This window comes from Sinocyclocheilus anshuiensis, unplaced genomic scaffold (genome assembly GCF_001515605.1).
Source record: "Sinocyclocheilus anshuiensis isolate Anshui unplaced genomic scaffold, SAMN03320099.WGS_v1.1 scaffold843, whole genome shotgun sequence".
NCBI classification, from domain to species: Eukaryota; Metazoa; Chordata; class Actinopteri; order Cypriniformes; family Cyprinidae; genus Sinocyclocheilus; species Sinocyclocheilus anshuiensis.
In genome coordinates this window covers 472,520-490,512 of record NW_015547670.1, presented here as the reverse complement: position 1 = coordinate 490,512, position 17,993 = coordinate 472,520, and the positions used below count along the sequence as shown (strand labels likewise).

At 34.8% G+C, this 17,993-nt stretch overlaps 1 protein-coding gene across 1 annotated transcript in view; it reads left to right on the top strand.

Annotated features, from left to right (window-relative positions):
* Window positions 1-15,938, top strand: part of LOC107702746 (metal transporter CNNM1-like) — an 18,325-nt gene extending 2,387 nt beyond the window's left edge. Inside the window, exons 2-10 of the mRNA XM_016505152.1 lie at window positions 4,698-4,841; window positions 6,700-6,840; window positions 7,120-7,289; window positions 8,008-8,107; window positions 9,762-9,907; window positions 10,920-11,160; window positions 12,781-12,885; window positions 13,850-13,960; window positions 15,187-15,938. Of these exons, the coding sequence (XP_016360638.1) occupies window positions 4,698-4,841; window positions 6,700-6,840; window positions 7,120-7,289; window positions 8,008-8,107; window positions 9,762-9,907; window positions 10,920-11,160; window positions 12,781-12,885; window positions 13,850-13,960; window positions 15,187-15,266 (1,238 nt within the window). The 3' untranslated portion in view covers window positions 15,267-15,938. The remainder of the gene's footprint in view (window positions 1-4,697; window positions 4,842-6,699; window positions 6,841-7,119; window positions 7,290-8,007; window positions 8,108-9,761; window positions 9,908-10,919; window positions 11,161-12,780; window positions 12,886-13,849; window positions 13,961-15,186) is intronic.
* Window positions 15,939-17,993: the final 2,055 nt, after the last annotated feature.

Sequence of the window (17,993 nt, the reverse complement as noted above, 5' to 3'; positions counted from 1 at the left end):
TACATTGCACATTTAGTGTCAGCCTCATCTTTACTTTAGCTGACATCTCCAGAGACTCTAGAAGCTGGATGACTTGAATAATTTAAATTTGTTCCCATGGCAACCGTTTTCATTCTGTCATCATTACTTACTGTTCACCACAAGAGTTCTATTAGTCATATTTTGGCACGCCTTTAACTGAAAATCCATAAATTACTCATGTCAAGCCCTGATGTGTGGAATGCAGGGATGAATACCATTTCCTCTTGATCCTGCCCTGCACAAAGTCTAGACAGTGATGTTTTCTGACGCCTGGTATGTGATCACTTTGGCCTTTACTGCATTACAGTGGCAATTATGTAATAGTGTCTTATTGAGATTGATGGTGTTTTCTGCAAAGGCACAGAGTCAAAGCTACAGAGCAGTAGCAGCAGGGTGCAGAGTGCCATAATTCAGCCGTAATGCAGTAAACTGTCAGATGTACCGCTCTCACAGAGTACAAGATTCACCAGATTTACCTTCCCCACAGGGCACAAATGTTCGTACGCAATAGATTTAGTACAGGGATCATCAACAGTATCAGTTCCATGACCGCCGTAGGAATCCAGGGCAGTTTAAGCAACATCCAGACCAAAAATAGGATGTTCAGCACAGACTGACACAGGCACTGCTTTTCAACCCTGTATTGAGTTTAATCTTTGTGCAAGACTTTTGCACACCACACAGCAGAACTGTCTGAGAGAAACTTAGAACTGAGGTCAAAGAAAGTTTACCTATTGGATTGCTTTCAATTTTTAGAAATCGCTCCATTCAAATGGAACTGTAAAGGATGTATGTTAAATACATGTATGTTGTTACAGTATATTTTTTTCATGGAAATGTTTAACAATCTTTATACACCTCTTTTATAACAGTTGATTGTGACCGTGACTGTTAAAGGAATAGTTCACCCAAAAATGACAATTTGCTGAATATGTGCTCATACCTCAGGCCATCCAAGATGTAGAGTTTGTTTCTTCATCAGAACAGATTTGGAGAAATTTAGCGTTACCTCCCTTGCTCACCAATAGATCCTCTGCAGTGAATGGGTGCCATCAGAATAAGAATCCAAACAGCTGATGAAAACATCACAATAATCCACAAGTAAACCACATGACTCCAATCCATCAATATCTAGCAAAAAGATGCATGTTTGTAAGAAACAAATCCATCATTAAGATGTTTTTAACTGAATGACCTGAAAGTGAGTACATTTTCAGCAAATTTTAATTCTTAAGTGAGCTCCACATGACACCATTTTGGAGTTTAGCAGTGTAAAGACATCAGGTTTGGAATGACATAAGATTGAGTAAATTAAGTAGTTTCAATTTTAGTGAACTATCCCTTTAAATCCAAGTGCTTATCTGTATAGAAACATAAGGGCAGATTAGCTGCAGCAGTGACCTTTTGGTCCAATCAGTGTCTCAGCTTGGGACCATAGGGACAAAAAGAGCAGAGTGAGAGAGAAGAGGATCTGCTTCCTCACACTGTGAGCACCCAGCCTGTCACTCTTTGAAGCTTCTGCCTCCAGTGAACAAATTACAGCTGGAATTATGAAATATGCAGGCTCAACCTTTCCCTCTCCACTCAGTGAAGTAAGACAGGTGCTGAACTGCAGGTAAAGGTGAAACTGAATAAAATGACCTTTTTTTCTCCTGAAGAAGTTAAAGCTGGAAGCTACTGAAGTGGTAAAACTGTCAAAATGTATCTATTCTTTAAAAATATTATGATTCTTTTCAGTGCATAACAAATATAAAATGCTAAATTTAAAATACACTAGTTGCTCGCAATCTGTTCACCAAAACTGTATTTCTTTATTTGTTCTCTGGACCAAAAATTACATTTTAAGAATGTTTTTGACTTCACTGACTTTCTTTGTATGGGTGGGAAAAAAACAGACATTTTTCAAAATATCTTCATTTGTGATTTTTTATATTTGGGAAAACTGTCCCTTTAAAACAGCAAACGTATTCAAACTTAGGCAGAGTGTAAAACCAAGAAATCACACAGGTTCTGACTGATCATGATTTGGTTGGCAGCCTCCCATACTTCTCTCTATTGTTTCCTCTTCTAACTCTGCTGGTCTGTCCTATAAAGACAAAAAGCCCATAAAAATACATTTTAAAAGGACCAATAACATTAATAATAATATGGCATACCTATTGATGTTTGCTAATGATTCCACTGGGATTTATGCAGAAAATGGTGCTAAAAAAACAAACAATCCAATGGCTCAGGGTTTGTCTGAAAATTGTTTGCTTTGCTAAAAAAAAAAATGGCCAAATTAGATAGGAGGGGGGGGAAACTGCAAACAAACGCCAAAAATCTAGTTGGGCAGTAACTGAAACTTCTCCAGGGAATGAAAAGAGAGAATTTAGTTTCTATTCAGTTCATAAATTATGAGCTAAAATGTATGTGACATTTTGAACTGCTGGTGGTGCTAGAAAGTTATAGGGGTTGTCATAAACTCTACTGAAGAAAACAAAATAATAATAATATAAAAAAAAGGTGCCTACACACCTTTAGTGCTTGGCCCTTAAAGTGTACGGGTCCTCAAATTATTGCATCAATCGCTACATAATTCCTATTCCTCAAACTGTATTCTGCATGGATAATCAGACTTTACATTTTCAAAACACTTCAAACAAAGCAAATAACTAAAGGGATAGTCCACCCAACTAAATGAAAATTCTGTCATCATATACTCATCTTCAAGTTGTACCAAACCTGTATGAGTTTCTTTCTTCTGTGGAACATAAATTATTATATTTTAAAGAATGTTGGTAATTAAACAGTTGATGGTTCCCATTGACTTCCATATATGGAGAAAAAAATAGTATGGAAATCAGTGGGGACCATAAACTGAAATTCTTCAAAATATCTTTTTTTTTTTTTTTTTTCAGTAGAAGAAAAGACATTCATGCAGGTTTGGAACAACATGAGGGTGAGTAAATGATGGCAGAACTTTAATTTTTGGGTGAACTATCCCTTTAAGCTCAAACGCAGGTCAAATGCAACATGCATGCTGCACAAGCATGAAAATTAAAAAGGCCTAAAACATGATTTAGAAAATAAATTACAAAAAAAAAAGCAATTAACAGAAACTCATGCATTTATTTGCATATGCATTTTTAGGACAAACTGTGCTATTGCATTCTATTTAGAAATCAGTCAGGCATTTCCTTCAACAGTTCTTCTGTGTTTTTTTTTCCATTTTCAGCCACACACTGTGCTTTATTTAGCATTTCCCACCATACTGCTCTGCCATGTATCACATGAGTAAAGTATAGTGCCAGCTTTAACGAGTTCATTTGCTGGCACAGCAGCTGAGGGAATTGCAGGGACATCCGCATGGGCTTAGACCCCTGGCTCGCGTGCATGCGTGTGCGCGTTACATAATAGCGTAGTGATGTAATGCAGTTCCCTGAACATCAGCTTTGAGGTGTATCGTGCCGAGTGCTGCATTGCCCTTGCTCTCCACCTGACTCCTGCAGAATTCTTCACTTCACTCAGCGTGTGCCGCTACCATGGAGACCACCGCGTGACAGACACTTCTGTCCATTAGGTTCTCTCTATCCAAAGGTTGAGGATTATATATTTAATCCTCTCTGCCTGAAATTATATTCCAAATCTGGCCAATTGATGATTAACAGAAATGTGCTAGCTGGGATGTTTTGTTTGTTCCATTGCAAAGAGCTTCTGTCTGGGAATTCAGTGAACAATATTGTATAAGCAACACAAATCATGCTTCATATTATGAGCTTTTTAAAAAGGGTTTTTACATATAGCTTAAAGTAATTGAGTTTTGATGACTTTTTTTTTTTTTGCTGCTGTTCCTTTAAGATTCCAATGTAAGTGCCCTCTTTGCATGTGAAATGAGATATAGCTTTGCTGCAGCAACAAGCTGCTGGTTTGCTGTTGGTGCCAATATAGATTCAGCAGCCCCATATTTCAATAACAGACCTTTTGGCAAAGCTGCATTACATTATGAGAGATTTATAAAACAATCTGTTGAAATGACCAGGCTTCAACTGTTAGTTTCTAAGGCTCCGGTATATATACAGTATATATACAGTATATATATATATATATATATTTTTTATTTTTTTGAAAGACTCAGAAATAGCAAATTCCAACAGATTCCAGGTTTTTAGCATGCTCAGCTTCATCATCAGAGCCACAGGGCTTCCCAAACCCCATTGCATAATCACACAGTCCTCTTTACATAAGGTCAGGTCTGAATCTTCATGAATCTCTTCATGAGCCTTCATTTCAAGCACTCTTTATGTCATGTGTCAAATCAGTTCAACAATGCAAAAGACTCTCTGCCGCAGAAATCACATACAAAAGTATATGAGGAGTAAAATAAATGGACAGGGCTTCATTTACTAAAGTTGTGTGACTATTGATTTTGCACACTTTGACTAATAACTTCATGGATTGATTTAATAGCACTGCAGTTTTGTGAAGTTGGCTTTAATATACTTTACATAAATGCGGATGCAGATTATCAGAATCAGAATCAGAATGAGCTTTATTGCCAGGTCCCAAAAAAAAAAAACACCTCGTGTAGTCCAAAAAAATTGGACTACACTCAGTCCAATTTTATGAGTGTAAAATTAAATGTCGATTGCATATCCTGCCATGATGATCCTATGTCTTTCTCTGGCACTGTAAAGGGAAATCTCATTTGGCTATCGTGCAGAGGGTCAATAATGAAGGAGAAGGAGATCCTTTCTACGAAGTCATGGGCATCGTCACTCTGGAAGACGTCATCGAGGAAATCATCAAGTCTGAGATTGTGGATGAAACGGACCTCTACAGTAGGTGTTTAATATTTCTGTTCTTTAAATCTGGTTTTTTGATCTTCTCATCTTTCAATAATCAAACTTCAGATGAACATTCAAACGTTCAAACACCTAAAAGTTATCAAATCAGTCCAGTGGTGCGTTAAGGGGAAGTCGTGGCCTAATGGTTAGAGAGTCGGACTCGTAACTCAACCGAACCCCCAACTGCTCCCCGGGCGCCGCAGCAAAAATGGCTGCCCACTGCCTTGGGTGTGAGTTCACGGTGTGTGTGTGTGTGTTCACTGCTGTGTGTGTGCACTTTGGATGGGATAAATGCAGAGCACTAACTCCGAGTATGGGTCACCATACTTGGCCACATGTCACATATCACGTCACTTTATTAGTGGAATATTTCCTCCACACAGCCATAACAGAACTGAGTTTGTCTGAGTGAAAACCTGCCCTGATTCCTGCTGCTTCCGCATAGTCGATAACACTGTGACCCTGTTGCAAATAATTTTCAAACTAATTGGATTCCAGAACTCTGTGTGTTATTGTCTTCTGGCAAAGCCTGTTCTCTGCAATTATCAATTCATTTTTAACCATGATTTACAGTGCTAACATATTGGAGGAGACTGGGGTTAGTTGTCACACGTTTTACTGTGAATATTTTGTAAGTTAGCTTGAAAAGTAAATTGATTTCTGTATAGACATTTACCTTAACGTCTTGTATATTAAAGTATCAAAAAGTTATGGTAGTTTAAATTTACTGTAAAGAAAATGCACTATATTAATTTTATTTTATTTTATATATAATAAATATTTTACATAACAGGTTTTACTCTAAAATTGGTATAAAATTAAAGCCTTATATCTAAATAAGTTATGTTCCAAATTTGAAGTTGATATGAAAAAAAATTGAGGTTCCTGTGAGATTTTATTTAGGGCGTTATACCACAAACAGCCACCGGGTGCCATCCAAACTCTATTAAATTTTACAATTAAATTAAAAAGTTTTGATTGTAAAAGAGCATAATGCATTTTGTAATATGACACTTGACACCGCCCACTAAGGGGGAGGAGACTGCCAAAAGATTTTAAAGTACCATTTCCATGGTAACGCAATGTCCGATTTCAAAATGGTTTTCACAGGATGAATCTTGGGCTTCTAAGCTTTCAGATGATATATTTATGATGATTATAGATTTATGATGATTACTAGAAGATTTGATAGAGAAAACGGACAACAAAAAAAGAGTGCCAAGCGTCCCACAGGTGGGACGGTGACAGTTATAGTCAATTATAGTAATATATTCTACAGAAGCAGAAAATTTTTTTTTTGATCCAACTTGTATACCATTAAAACGGGTTTTAGTTTAAATACTACAAAAAACAATACTGTTATGTTGAAGTTAAAACTGTATATTTATTTAAAAAAATTAATTAACTATGTGAATGAAAAATGTAATAATTAATTATTGGAAATGGCAATAATGGACACCTTGCAATATGACTGTGCAATAAAACTTCTGGAATTATATTAAAAACAAACAATCCTTAATTCTAAGAAAATTGTTGTGCAAGTCAATCAAAGTGCATTTAAATCTTTTTGGCATATTTAGTGTTGTTATGTATGTATTTATTACGTATGACTAATCATTTTATTAGCCTATAATAAGTCAAATATGTATACAAAAAAAGTGTATTATATTCAACTGAATTATCTTGAGTGAAATACTGTATAAATTGCCTGGAGTTAAATATTACAGTTTTCTTTTAACCTTTTATTGTCTGTATTTTGTATTTTAAGCATATTTTCTATAGTCTCATTCACTTGTTATTGGTTTGAGGTAAAGCTTATCCAGTATAATGTATTGCTGTTTTGTTGTGGCAGCTGATAACCGTACGAAGAGACGAGTATCTCACCATGAGAGGAAACAGCAAGACTTCTCCATATTTAAACTGTCAGAGAGTGAAATGAAGGTCAAAGTTTCACCACAGCTTCTGCTTGCAACACATCGCTTTCTAGCAACAGGTAATCTCAATTCACAATTGTGGGAGAGTCTCAAATATCAATTCAGACAGTTTTGGATTAGTCGAATTTGAAGTTTTAAGAAACTGAAAATTGTTTTAGGTTTATAACATAAAATTCAGGACCAAAAGGATGTGTTCACATTCATTTGACAATCTAATGTATCTACTCATTTGGTGCAGCATTGCAAATCATCGTCAGATGATGAAGGATCAGAATGCTGTTTCATTGTCAATATCATTAATGTGTTTCTTATTCTCTCCGTTCCCTTTCTGTCGGTAGAAGTAGAGCCTTTTAAGTCGACGCATCTCTCAGAGAAGATCCTCCTGCGATTGATAAAGCACCCGAGCGTGGTGCAGGAACTCAAGTTTGATGAGAAAAACAAGCGATCACCAAAGCACTACCTCTTCCAGCGCAACAAGCCTGTGGATTATTTCATCCTCATACTGCAGGTAAAGTACTACAAGTTTTAAAAGACATTCTGAAATGCATTATAAATAAATAAAAATATATTCTGAAATTATATATATATATATATATATATATATAATTTATATAATTATTATTATTATTTTTTTTTTATAAACGTGTTCAAACTGTTATGCAGATAAATTAATTGATAACATATGACATTATTGCAGAATTCCAAATAAAAGCTTTTTCACTATTGGACTCCATATACATTCAGTTTTCATAATTGTGAACTGAGCAAAATAAATGATTTTATTAAATACTAGAAACATTAATATTTTCTAGTAACTGTTATGCTAATCCATTAATTTATGACAAAATCATTTAATTTATGACAAAATTATATTACTTTCATGAAATACAAAATAAAAGCTTTTTTTTTATTGGAACCCATTGTACGAACAGAAATGTAATTTTCCTCATTTTTCATTATTGCAAACTGAGGAAAACAAATAATTTGATTAAATAATAAAAAAATACAAAACAAACGTGTTAAAATTGTAATGCTAATCGATTAATTTGTGACAACATATTGTCATTCATGACAAAATTATATTAAATGCAAAATAAAAGCATTTTCACTATTGGACCACACTGTAAGTGGAGAAAATGTTTATTTTTCTCAGTTTTCATAATTGAAAACTCGATTTCAAAGCTCTCAACAATAAAAATGTCTGAACCATCTCTCTCTGGCTGCAGGGTCGAGTGGAGGTAGAGATCGGTAAAGAGGGACTAAAGTTTGAAAACGGGCCGTTCACATACTACGGCTTACCTGCCATTATGACCATCCTACCCACAGGTTTGTTTGCTGCTTTAATATTGTCAGAATTCATCACTGGAGGTGAACAGAGCCTCATTAAATAAATCAACTTTCCAGAATATCTCAGTTTTCCTGCAGTACAAATCTTAATGAGCAATTAAAAACTCGGAGAGGGGTTGAGCGCGGAGCATAGGCCTACGTGACCCCTCTAGCAACGCTCTCCAGAGATAATTAAGACAGCAAATCTAAATAGAGCGGCTATGTAAATCTTAGGAGAGTAGAGTCGGGTAATTACAGTGGGAGAGAAACTCTCATCTGCCCACTCAGGCAAAATGGCATGTTATTATATAAGGATGAAAATCTCATAAGCTTAGCTTCATGAAAATGCAAAAATAACTTAAAGAATGGAGCCTTTAGCCCTAGTTGAAGAGATTAATTCAGAATGAATGTGTGTTAAATGTAAGCCAAGTGTCTGTGTCATAGTCTCTCTCTTGTGAGGGGTTTCTCTGCATCTCTCTGTGATATAAAGACATAAAGAAAAGCCACACCACAGATGCAAACAGGTATACTCCATCCAGGACCTCAGCATTTACTAATGAGATATGACATCTACATGCACACAGAGAGAGTCTGTGTATGGCATATGGTTTTTTGCTCTCATAATCACAATTACTAAAAGGTTTTTCCACTGTTCAGCACTGCATGTCCTATTTTTAACATGTATTTTTGCCAAATTTTACAAGTTAAAATGGCTAAAAATCCACTGGAAAAAATACATTTACTTTGAGAAGCAATATATACAGGTGCATCTCAATAAATTAGAATTAGTTAATTTGAGTAATTCAACTCAAATTGTGAAACTCGTGCATTAAATAAATTCAGAGTTTCACAATTTGAGTTGAATTACTGAAATAAATGAACTTTTCCACGACATTCTCATTTATTGAGATGCACCTGTAGATGTAGATAATATAGGCTTCTTTCCAGAGAATGTATCTTTAATAGAACATTTTGTCTTAAATGTTTCAAATATTTTATGCACAAACATTAAAAAACCAACTGATAAAAATAAGCAAAAAATCTGCCAAACATACAGTACAGAAGACAAAATAAACCTAAATTCAGGATACAATGTATGAAAACAAATCAGTGTTTTAATTCAAGTACACCCATTTTGGTTGGATATATTTATTAAAAAATTATATAAAAGCCCGGTTTTGCAGTGAATAAGTAAGTCCAATCAAATTGAGTCCATTTAGCTGAATTTTTGAATATATAAGTGCATTTACTTCAAAAGTGTATTGAATTAATTTTAAAAGCACACTTAGGTTTTTTTTTCATTAAAAAGAAGTATACCTTTAAAAATTGATACTACTATCTAAAAATACATCTAAAATAATGTCTGCACTAGTATAAATAAGTGAAACTATTTCTACATAAGTACAACTATTTTGGTTCAAGGATTTTAGATATTTTAATTAAAAAAAAAACTCATTAAGAGGTCACTTTTGCAGTGAATAAACAAGTCCAATCAAGTTGTGTACATTTGGCTGAATTTTTTAATAAGTAGTCTATCTCAACATATCAGTATATATACGTAGACTCTCAATAGCCTGAGGAAAGAAAAAGTAAATATCTGTGGCAATAATTAAAGCAATAATAAGCTGAATGACTTCTACTGGTTGTGATCCAGTCCACAGATCACCGTCCCGGAGCAGCGGTCTCAATCATTCGGATACTACAATCCATGGAGGCAGTCTGGGTCAACTGAGCATCAGCGGAGGACCGTATTTACCAGACTATTCAGTTCGCCAGCTCACAGACCTACAGATCATTAAGGTAAATTTGACTATTCTGAGAGAGAGAGAGAGAGAGAGAGAGAGAGAGAGAGAGAGAGAGCGAGAGAGCGAGAGAGAGACACTGTTTTTCAGACAGCTGGATGAGGGGAAAAGTTAAAAAAAATCTGGGTCATATTATGGTTCACATAACCCAATATCAAAAGAAATGAATAGTATCGAAATTTTATTTAATTTAAAGATCATTAAAGTTTTTAACCTAAATTCTCTATACTGTAATGCTATAAAAATAGATTTTTTTTCTCATTATAGTAATGTAAATAATCCTGTCTAGATACAATATTTTTAAAATTATTTTCATTAATGAAATACATAATTTATGTTTTTAAATTAATCCATTTTGATTTTATTAAAAAAATATTTATCGGCATTAAATTCAGTCAAATATGACCATGATGTATACTTACAATTGTGCAATCCATTTAAATAATATTAATGACAATTAATAATTTATATTTTTGTTTTAACATTTTTTTTTTATTTTTGCATGAATATATATATTTAAAAAACAATATAAGTGCATTTGATTAATTTTTAAAAAATCATAAATTGTTATTTAAATATATAATATAATTTTAATATAATATAGTTAGACATAATGCAACATTTACTTTTGCCCCATGGCCCACAAGCACGTTTGATTTTCGGCCTTTCTTATTAAGTAGTTTGGGCACCTCTGATAAATATAAATTTCAAACAAACAACCATTTATTTATCTATTTATTTGTTTATATTTTTATTTATAATTGATTTTGAAGTGGAATATGACCCAGGTCCAGTTTTTGTGAGGCTGATCCAAAAAACTCCTATCAAGTTTTTATTTCCTGTGTTCTCTAGTTTTGCTTCAAAAGTGCTAATGCAAATACTTTTTAAAAAATCATAAATAATGCTTATGTAAATAATAACAAATATTCTAATGCTATGTGTTAGAAATCATATAGAATTATGAGATGCGTACTGTAATGTGTCTCTTTATGTTATGTCATTCTTTCCAGATCACTCGTAACCATTATGAGAACGCCCTGACAGCTACACGCATGGACAGCTCTCCACAAACACCCGACGCAGACAGTCAAGTGCCCGGGGAGAGAATGACAATCCCTGAGACGCGTTCCAACAGCATCGCCCTTCCTCTGACAGAACCACGGCCCTGTCTGACCCGATTCCACCAGCACAGCCACCTCTACAGACAGCCAGACAGCACCAGCACCCTTAATGAGAGAAACCGTATCGTCCGTGAGTGCACTCGCTTCTCATTTATAGCATCTTTCTGGGGTTCTCTCATTTTTCAGGCAGCAGGTAAATATTAAAACAATTTGACATGAAAGCACTGAAGTAGGTTTCCTCAGGAGTTAGGAAACAGTCGGAAAAGCTTTATATGACAGACCATTTGAGCTCATCTCCAAAGGCTTCTGATCTTTTCTGAAGTTGAGAGTGATTGCAAAACAACTGTGTCAAGCCACTGTTTGAGGAACACCAAAAGAGTTGTCTGAATATACCTAAATATAACTATAACATATCAATGTCAGTCATTTTAATCTTTGTGGAAACCGAGGATGCAGATAATGCATGTTGGTGATACATGTGATGGAATTAGGACGTTTCTCACAGCTTCCAAGTGCAAGACAAGACAGATGGCCGAACTCTAATCCTCTTACTAAAACTAATCAGACTTTGTGTGAAAAGGTTTAACTCTGAGTCTTAAGTTAGAAATCACTTATACATGTCAAAACACAACCAAGCTGAGTTTCCTTTAATTAATGAGGCCTGTCCTATAAGTACTATACACAGGATCAAATGCAGGTTAATCAAATTACACTGTCGAACATTATCATATCAATGTTTGCATAGATATCAAATGCTACTGTAAATATCCAATGCACTTTGCATGCAGTACAGATTGAAACTTGAGATATGACAGCAGTTCCACAATCAGAGTTTGAAATCAAAATGTTTTGGCTCAAGTTTGCTAGCTTGAACTTGAGGTCAAGTGTATTCATAAAAACAGCCCAAACATTAAAAACATTTCCTGGACTAAAAATATTGCATAATCTTTAATATAATTGAATGTATACTTTAAATTTAATTTACATTTTTTTCATTTAAATAATAGTATAAATGCTAATTATATAAGATATTCTAATATATGCCATGTGTATATGTAATATATATATATATAAGATAATGTGAAATTTGGGGTGTTCTCTAGTTTCGCTCTATTTTTGTCCAGTAAATATGAAGATATCTTTTCAGTCTGAATTATACATAAATCCCACATGCCACCAACTGAATGATATAACAACAATCAGACAGCAGCAAAAATACAAAATAAGCAAAGATTTTGACGGTTTACCGGCTACATCCTAATGATGACCGAGGGCCTGTTCATCTTCAGAATCTTCTCCCTCAAGTAGGGCTATAGTCGTATTCCAAAAACAAAAGCAGAATCATTTTCTTGTTGTGAGAAATAGTCCACAATTCATTGTAAAGGGTCTTCATTGCTTTCATCCTCAGTAAGAACTGTGGTTAATCTCAGGTTGTTATGAATATTAAAGGCTACTAACTGTTTTAAAAAAAGGTCTTCAATACATCCCACCCCAACTTCCTGATTCAATAGGAAATGTTGCTGAATTGAGAATTGCATACTAGCTTTATATGGCAGAAACAGTAAGAGTAGTATGCTAGTATGCTGTTTCAATGTCAACACAGGTCAGAAAATTGTGTTTCCCAAATCACTCAAAGCTTTAAATGTCTTTGATTGCTCATAGTTTTGTAATCAGATACTCCTGCATAGTGCTACAAACTCAGTATTTCCTGTGTGATCAGCTGACTGTGGTTCTCTGGCTCCCCCTGTAGGAAGTAAGTCAGATGGACAGAAGAGCCCCAGTGACTCTGTGTTCCTTCGTATGGATGACACCCCATATATAAGAGACAATCACTTGGAGAGAAAAGAAGGAACTGGTGGGTGAATTGAAGGATGATTTCTGAAGCCAAACCATGATCTTATGCACCAATGTTTACCTCATTAAGTCCAAAAATGAATTTAAAAGCTGCTAAAAGTCCAATCAAACGAAGCAACTGGGCATTAGGCGAACATAAATCACTGCAGAAACTGTACTTTTTGAAATACAAAAATTAATAGTTCACCAAAAATAAAAATTATTTTAATTACATTTGTACATTTTAAATGTAATTTATTTATTCACCCTCATGGCATTTCAAACCTGGATGCAGTCCATGGAAAATTTTAGAAGAACATTCTTTTTTTTTTTCACTACAACTACTCATAGTGACTATGTATATTATTTTCAAAGTCATTTTACATTGTTGCGATACTCAGACAATGCTATCATATGATTTCAGAGCTTCAGAATCATTTTTAATACTGTAGTTGCATGGACTACTTTTACAATACTTTCATGCAGTAGAAGACTCCTAAAGATTCTTCAAAATAACAGTGTGTATCTGTGTTTGTCTTAAACAGAAAAAAAGTAACAGCACACAGGTTAGAAAATGACTTGAGGGTGAGTAAATAATGACAAAATGTTCATTTTTGGGTGAACTATCCCTTTAAGAAGGGTGGTGGTCTGTTCTCTGACTAAATGCACCCAAACTTTCAAACATTGGAGCGGCTGTTTGACAGCGAACGGGACATTTGACAGACTGCAGGGAGAGGAAATGCATGAGCTGTATAGACTCTGTTTATACGACCTGCAAAGGAATGTTGACATCAGACTAAAACTGTCCATTTCAGCTCTGCTTGTTATGACTGGAGGTTAACAGGAATGACTAAATCAAGAATCAATTAAGAAGAGAAGAGAAGAGAAGAGAAGAGAAGAGAAGAGAAGAGACTAGCCAATGACTTTTCAGCTCAGTTTGTCATGTGATCATGGCCCATTGTCATAGTGTGCCCAATCTATTTCAGATGCAACAGCCGTACCCATGGAGACGGACCTGTCTACATCCCAGCTCATCAGCTCTCACTCTCTGGGCGGCTCGGATGAGAACCTGGGGAAAAAACTGCTCCGGAAGCTCAGTGTGTGTCAGTTGCCAAGCATCTGACTGAATCACAAATTTGTGAATCTCACCCGTTATGACACGACACCTGCGTTTACAGCTGCACAAACACACACACACCTGCTTTTATTCTGCATCTTCAAACTCCATCTGTTTCCTAGCAACCAGCCAGGCAAACTGCAGCCCACACACCTGTTTAATAAAAAATGACAAGTCACTCAGAACAATGTGATTTACACAAGTAGGACATATTTCTGGGTCTGCAGCCTTTGTTGCTCCTGGAAAAACATTTGATCAAGAAATCATTCCTGCTGTTAAAAAAATGTGTGGGAGGTTGGTGCTCCGGCAAAGCTTCTTGACTAGCCTAACCAACTAGACTTACTTAGTCAACAATCATCGATTCAGTAATGTTCCATACTTACATTCATGCATTTGGTAGACACTTACAGCAATTCAAAATGTATTTGGAGTATATACCTCACTGGGAATCAAACTTATAACTTATAAAGTTAAATTCAATGTGTGATAAAAGCTAAATGTTTTAATGTTTAAATTTAATGTGTTTTCAATATACTTTCAACTTTCTGTATATACATATAAAACCTTGAAACAAAAAATAATGAATAATAATAAGTATCATTTATTATTGTTATTATTTATTTATTTTACAATCTGTTCTTTATTTATTGTCTAAAAAAACCTTGAAATTCTTTTTAACAATTTTTCAAACATGATTAATGTTAGTGTATATAAATTTAAGTTGTACATTTACAATATATTAATTTAAATTCCAGTAAATATAGAAAATATATGATATTTAATTTTGAAATTTGTTTTATTCCAAATATGCCTTTGTCAAGCTACCAAAGTATTTACAAGCCTTACTCTCAAAAAAATTTAATAAAAAAAAAAAATAAATAAATAAAAATAGTTACAGTATGTGAATTTCAGTTGATTTTAATTCTACTTAAATTGAAATTCAAATTGCAATTATGCATCCTGTTTCAGTTCAAATGTATTTCAAATTCAGGACTTGCATTGAAATATTAAAGGCATTCTTAATTAAATTCTGAATGGTGCACAAACCTGTCAGAAACATGTCCTGCTTGCTAAATCACGGTACTCATCAATCAGACATTTTCATCATTTGTTCATACTTATTCATCAGTTAGCAGCTTTTTTATTTAAAATATTCCGGTCGGTTCAAAACTAGGGATTTTACATTTTACACTTTCTACTCTCCAGGCAACAAAAAAAGAAAGAAGTCTCGTGATGGAGATAAACCTTTGGAAGACAATCCTGAACAATCACAGGTGAAGACCTAGCATTCATTGTATGGGTTTGCTTCTCTCTTGCTCTCTCACCTGCTTCTCCCACAAATGTGAAATCTTCTCCAGCCTTCCTCTGGATCATGAGTGAGAGAAAGCACAACCCATTGTACAATGACCATCACAACAGATGTAGCATCAGAAAACCTTGCCTTCAGCATTGCAACGGGCTGGACAACCTGCAAAATATAACAAACCGGAAATGTACAACATGCAGCAAGACACATGTTTTTTTAATTGACGAGATGCTACGTAACCGTTGATATACTACAGTTTTGATGACGGTTTATGATGATGTCATCTCCAGTCACTGTGGTAATGACATTCTGACCTCTGACCCCGGGCAAAGCCAGCAAGCACAAGCCTGGAGACCTGAAGCCAACCATTTGACCAATGCGAGGGCAGAACCTTTAGTATGGTCATCTTTCAGTAGAATTATCCTGAAACAAAGTGTTTATTGTGTGATTTTATATCATATTAAGTGAGAGGTATTTGTCAGGCTGTGCCTGGAACTCAATCAAGATATCAGAGCACTTAGAGACAGATCAGACCCATTTATTTCATATTCTGTTGAATAGCAGAGGAGTTGACAGAGAAAAAATACCTATATTAGGTAAGTGGTGTCAGAATCTTTTTTTTTTTTCTATTTTCTCTTTTCAAAAGAACTAATATTTTAGGTTTATTTCTTATCATTTTGCTTTTATTTTTGCACTTCTTGTTCGGCTGAGAGAACAGGGTACAAAGAGATATGGCTTTTTTTTGTTCTTTTTAGCTATTTTAGGCCATATTTGAATAGTTTTAAATAGTCCGAGATGCCAGTGCTAGTGGTCCAAGCACATGTATTTGACAACAGATTTATTTATTTAAAAATAAGATTTATTATATCTGCATGCTTTTCTCAAACAGCAGTATTATTATTGTTATTAGAACAGCATTGTGCTTACTGTATAAAATATAGTTAGGATATGCGCAAGCCATAACTTAAACAAACTTGAAGCATTGATACTAAAATGTCACCTCAGATATATATATATACAGTATGTGTGTGTGTGTGTGTGTGTGTGTATATGTGAGTGTGTGTGTGTGTGTGTGTAAAAAATCATAAGCAATATCCAAAACATGCAAGAAGCCTATAGTATTATGTTTTTGAGCCCTTGTGAAACTGAAAACTATAGAATACTTAGTAATTTTACTGCAAGAGGCTGAAAATCTCGTTTCCTTTCATAAAGCATGCTGCTATGTGAATTTCATCTTCAAGCTTCATACCTCCTGTAAATTAGAACCTTTTTAAAATGCCATTCATACTACCATTCAAAAGTTTGGTGTCAGTAAGGTTTTTTAAAGCAATTAATTATTTAGCAAGAATGCTTTGAATTGATAAAAAAAAGTGGCAGGAAAGACATTTATCATGTCACGAAAAATTCTATTTGAAATCAATGCTGTTTATTCTAACTTTCTATTCATCAAAGAATCCTTGAAAAAAGTCAGTTTTTCCACAAAAAAAACTTTTTTTCAACATTAATAATAATAAGAAACATTTCTTGATCAAATCAGCATATTAGATTGATTTCTGAAGGATCGTGTGACACTGAAGACTGGAGTAATGATGCTGAAAATCCTTTGCATCACAGGAATAAATTACATTTTTAAATATTTACAGAGAAAATTGTTCATTTTAAATTGTGATAATATTTCTTCTAATACAGTTTTTACTGTATTTTCAATCAAATAAATGCATCCTTGATGGGTATAAGAGAGTTTTTCATAAACACAAAATCTTACTGACCGCAAACTTCAAACTAAAACCTAAATATCAGAAGAATATCTGAGCTGCCATTACTGGTTCACTGCCATGACTTTCCCAGCATGCCGTAATCATGACAAACTAACCAATCAGCTCATCCCTGCCAACAACAGGTCACATGATTACATTATGCCAGGGGATTATACCTAGAATGTGTTTTGCATGAAAGGCTGTTTTTACTGAGTATGTCGAGTTAATACCTATCTCCTGCACGCATGCAACAGACACTGGTGATATATAGAGACTGTTGGGCCACAAGTGAGACTCTTTTTGCCTCTATGCTAACAGTGACCTACCACACCACCGGGTAGTCGAACACAGAAAGCACAAAGACTCAGGCTGGAAACCACTGGATGTCTGTTTCTTTCCCCTTGATAATTATTCCTAATATTTAATAGCAATAACCAAGCTAGCCCCTTTTATAAAGTTGCTTTGCATCTTGATGGTCTGGTCTGGAGTAAACTGAATGTGTCTGCTTGCGTTCAGGCCACATGGACACTTTGTATTGTGCAATACTGTGCGCTAAAACCACTGTACGAAGAGCACATGCTGACAGAGAGAAAGAAAGAAAGAAAGAAAGGGGGGCAGCACTTTTTAACGTCACGGTGCTGCATTGCAGAGTGGACTGAGTGACGCATGCTGACGCCTGGATCAACCCCTCCAAACAAACACATGACTGACTCAGCTGCTTTTGATGAGAAATCCACTGTATATTTAAGCACGTGTATATTTAAGCCTTAAACTGAGGGTATTTGTTAAAGACGTTTAGAAAATCCTCTGCAGCGCTCGCTCTCTGTTCATTGAGTCGGCCGAAAGATAGATATATGTTTCTACAGAGTTTACAAAGACTTCTATTTGAAAACACCTGAAGAATTGTGTATGACTTTACAAAAAATGTTGCTCTGATTATATAAGAACAT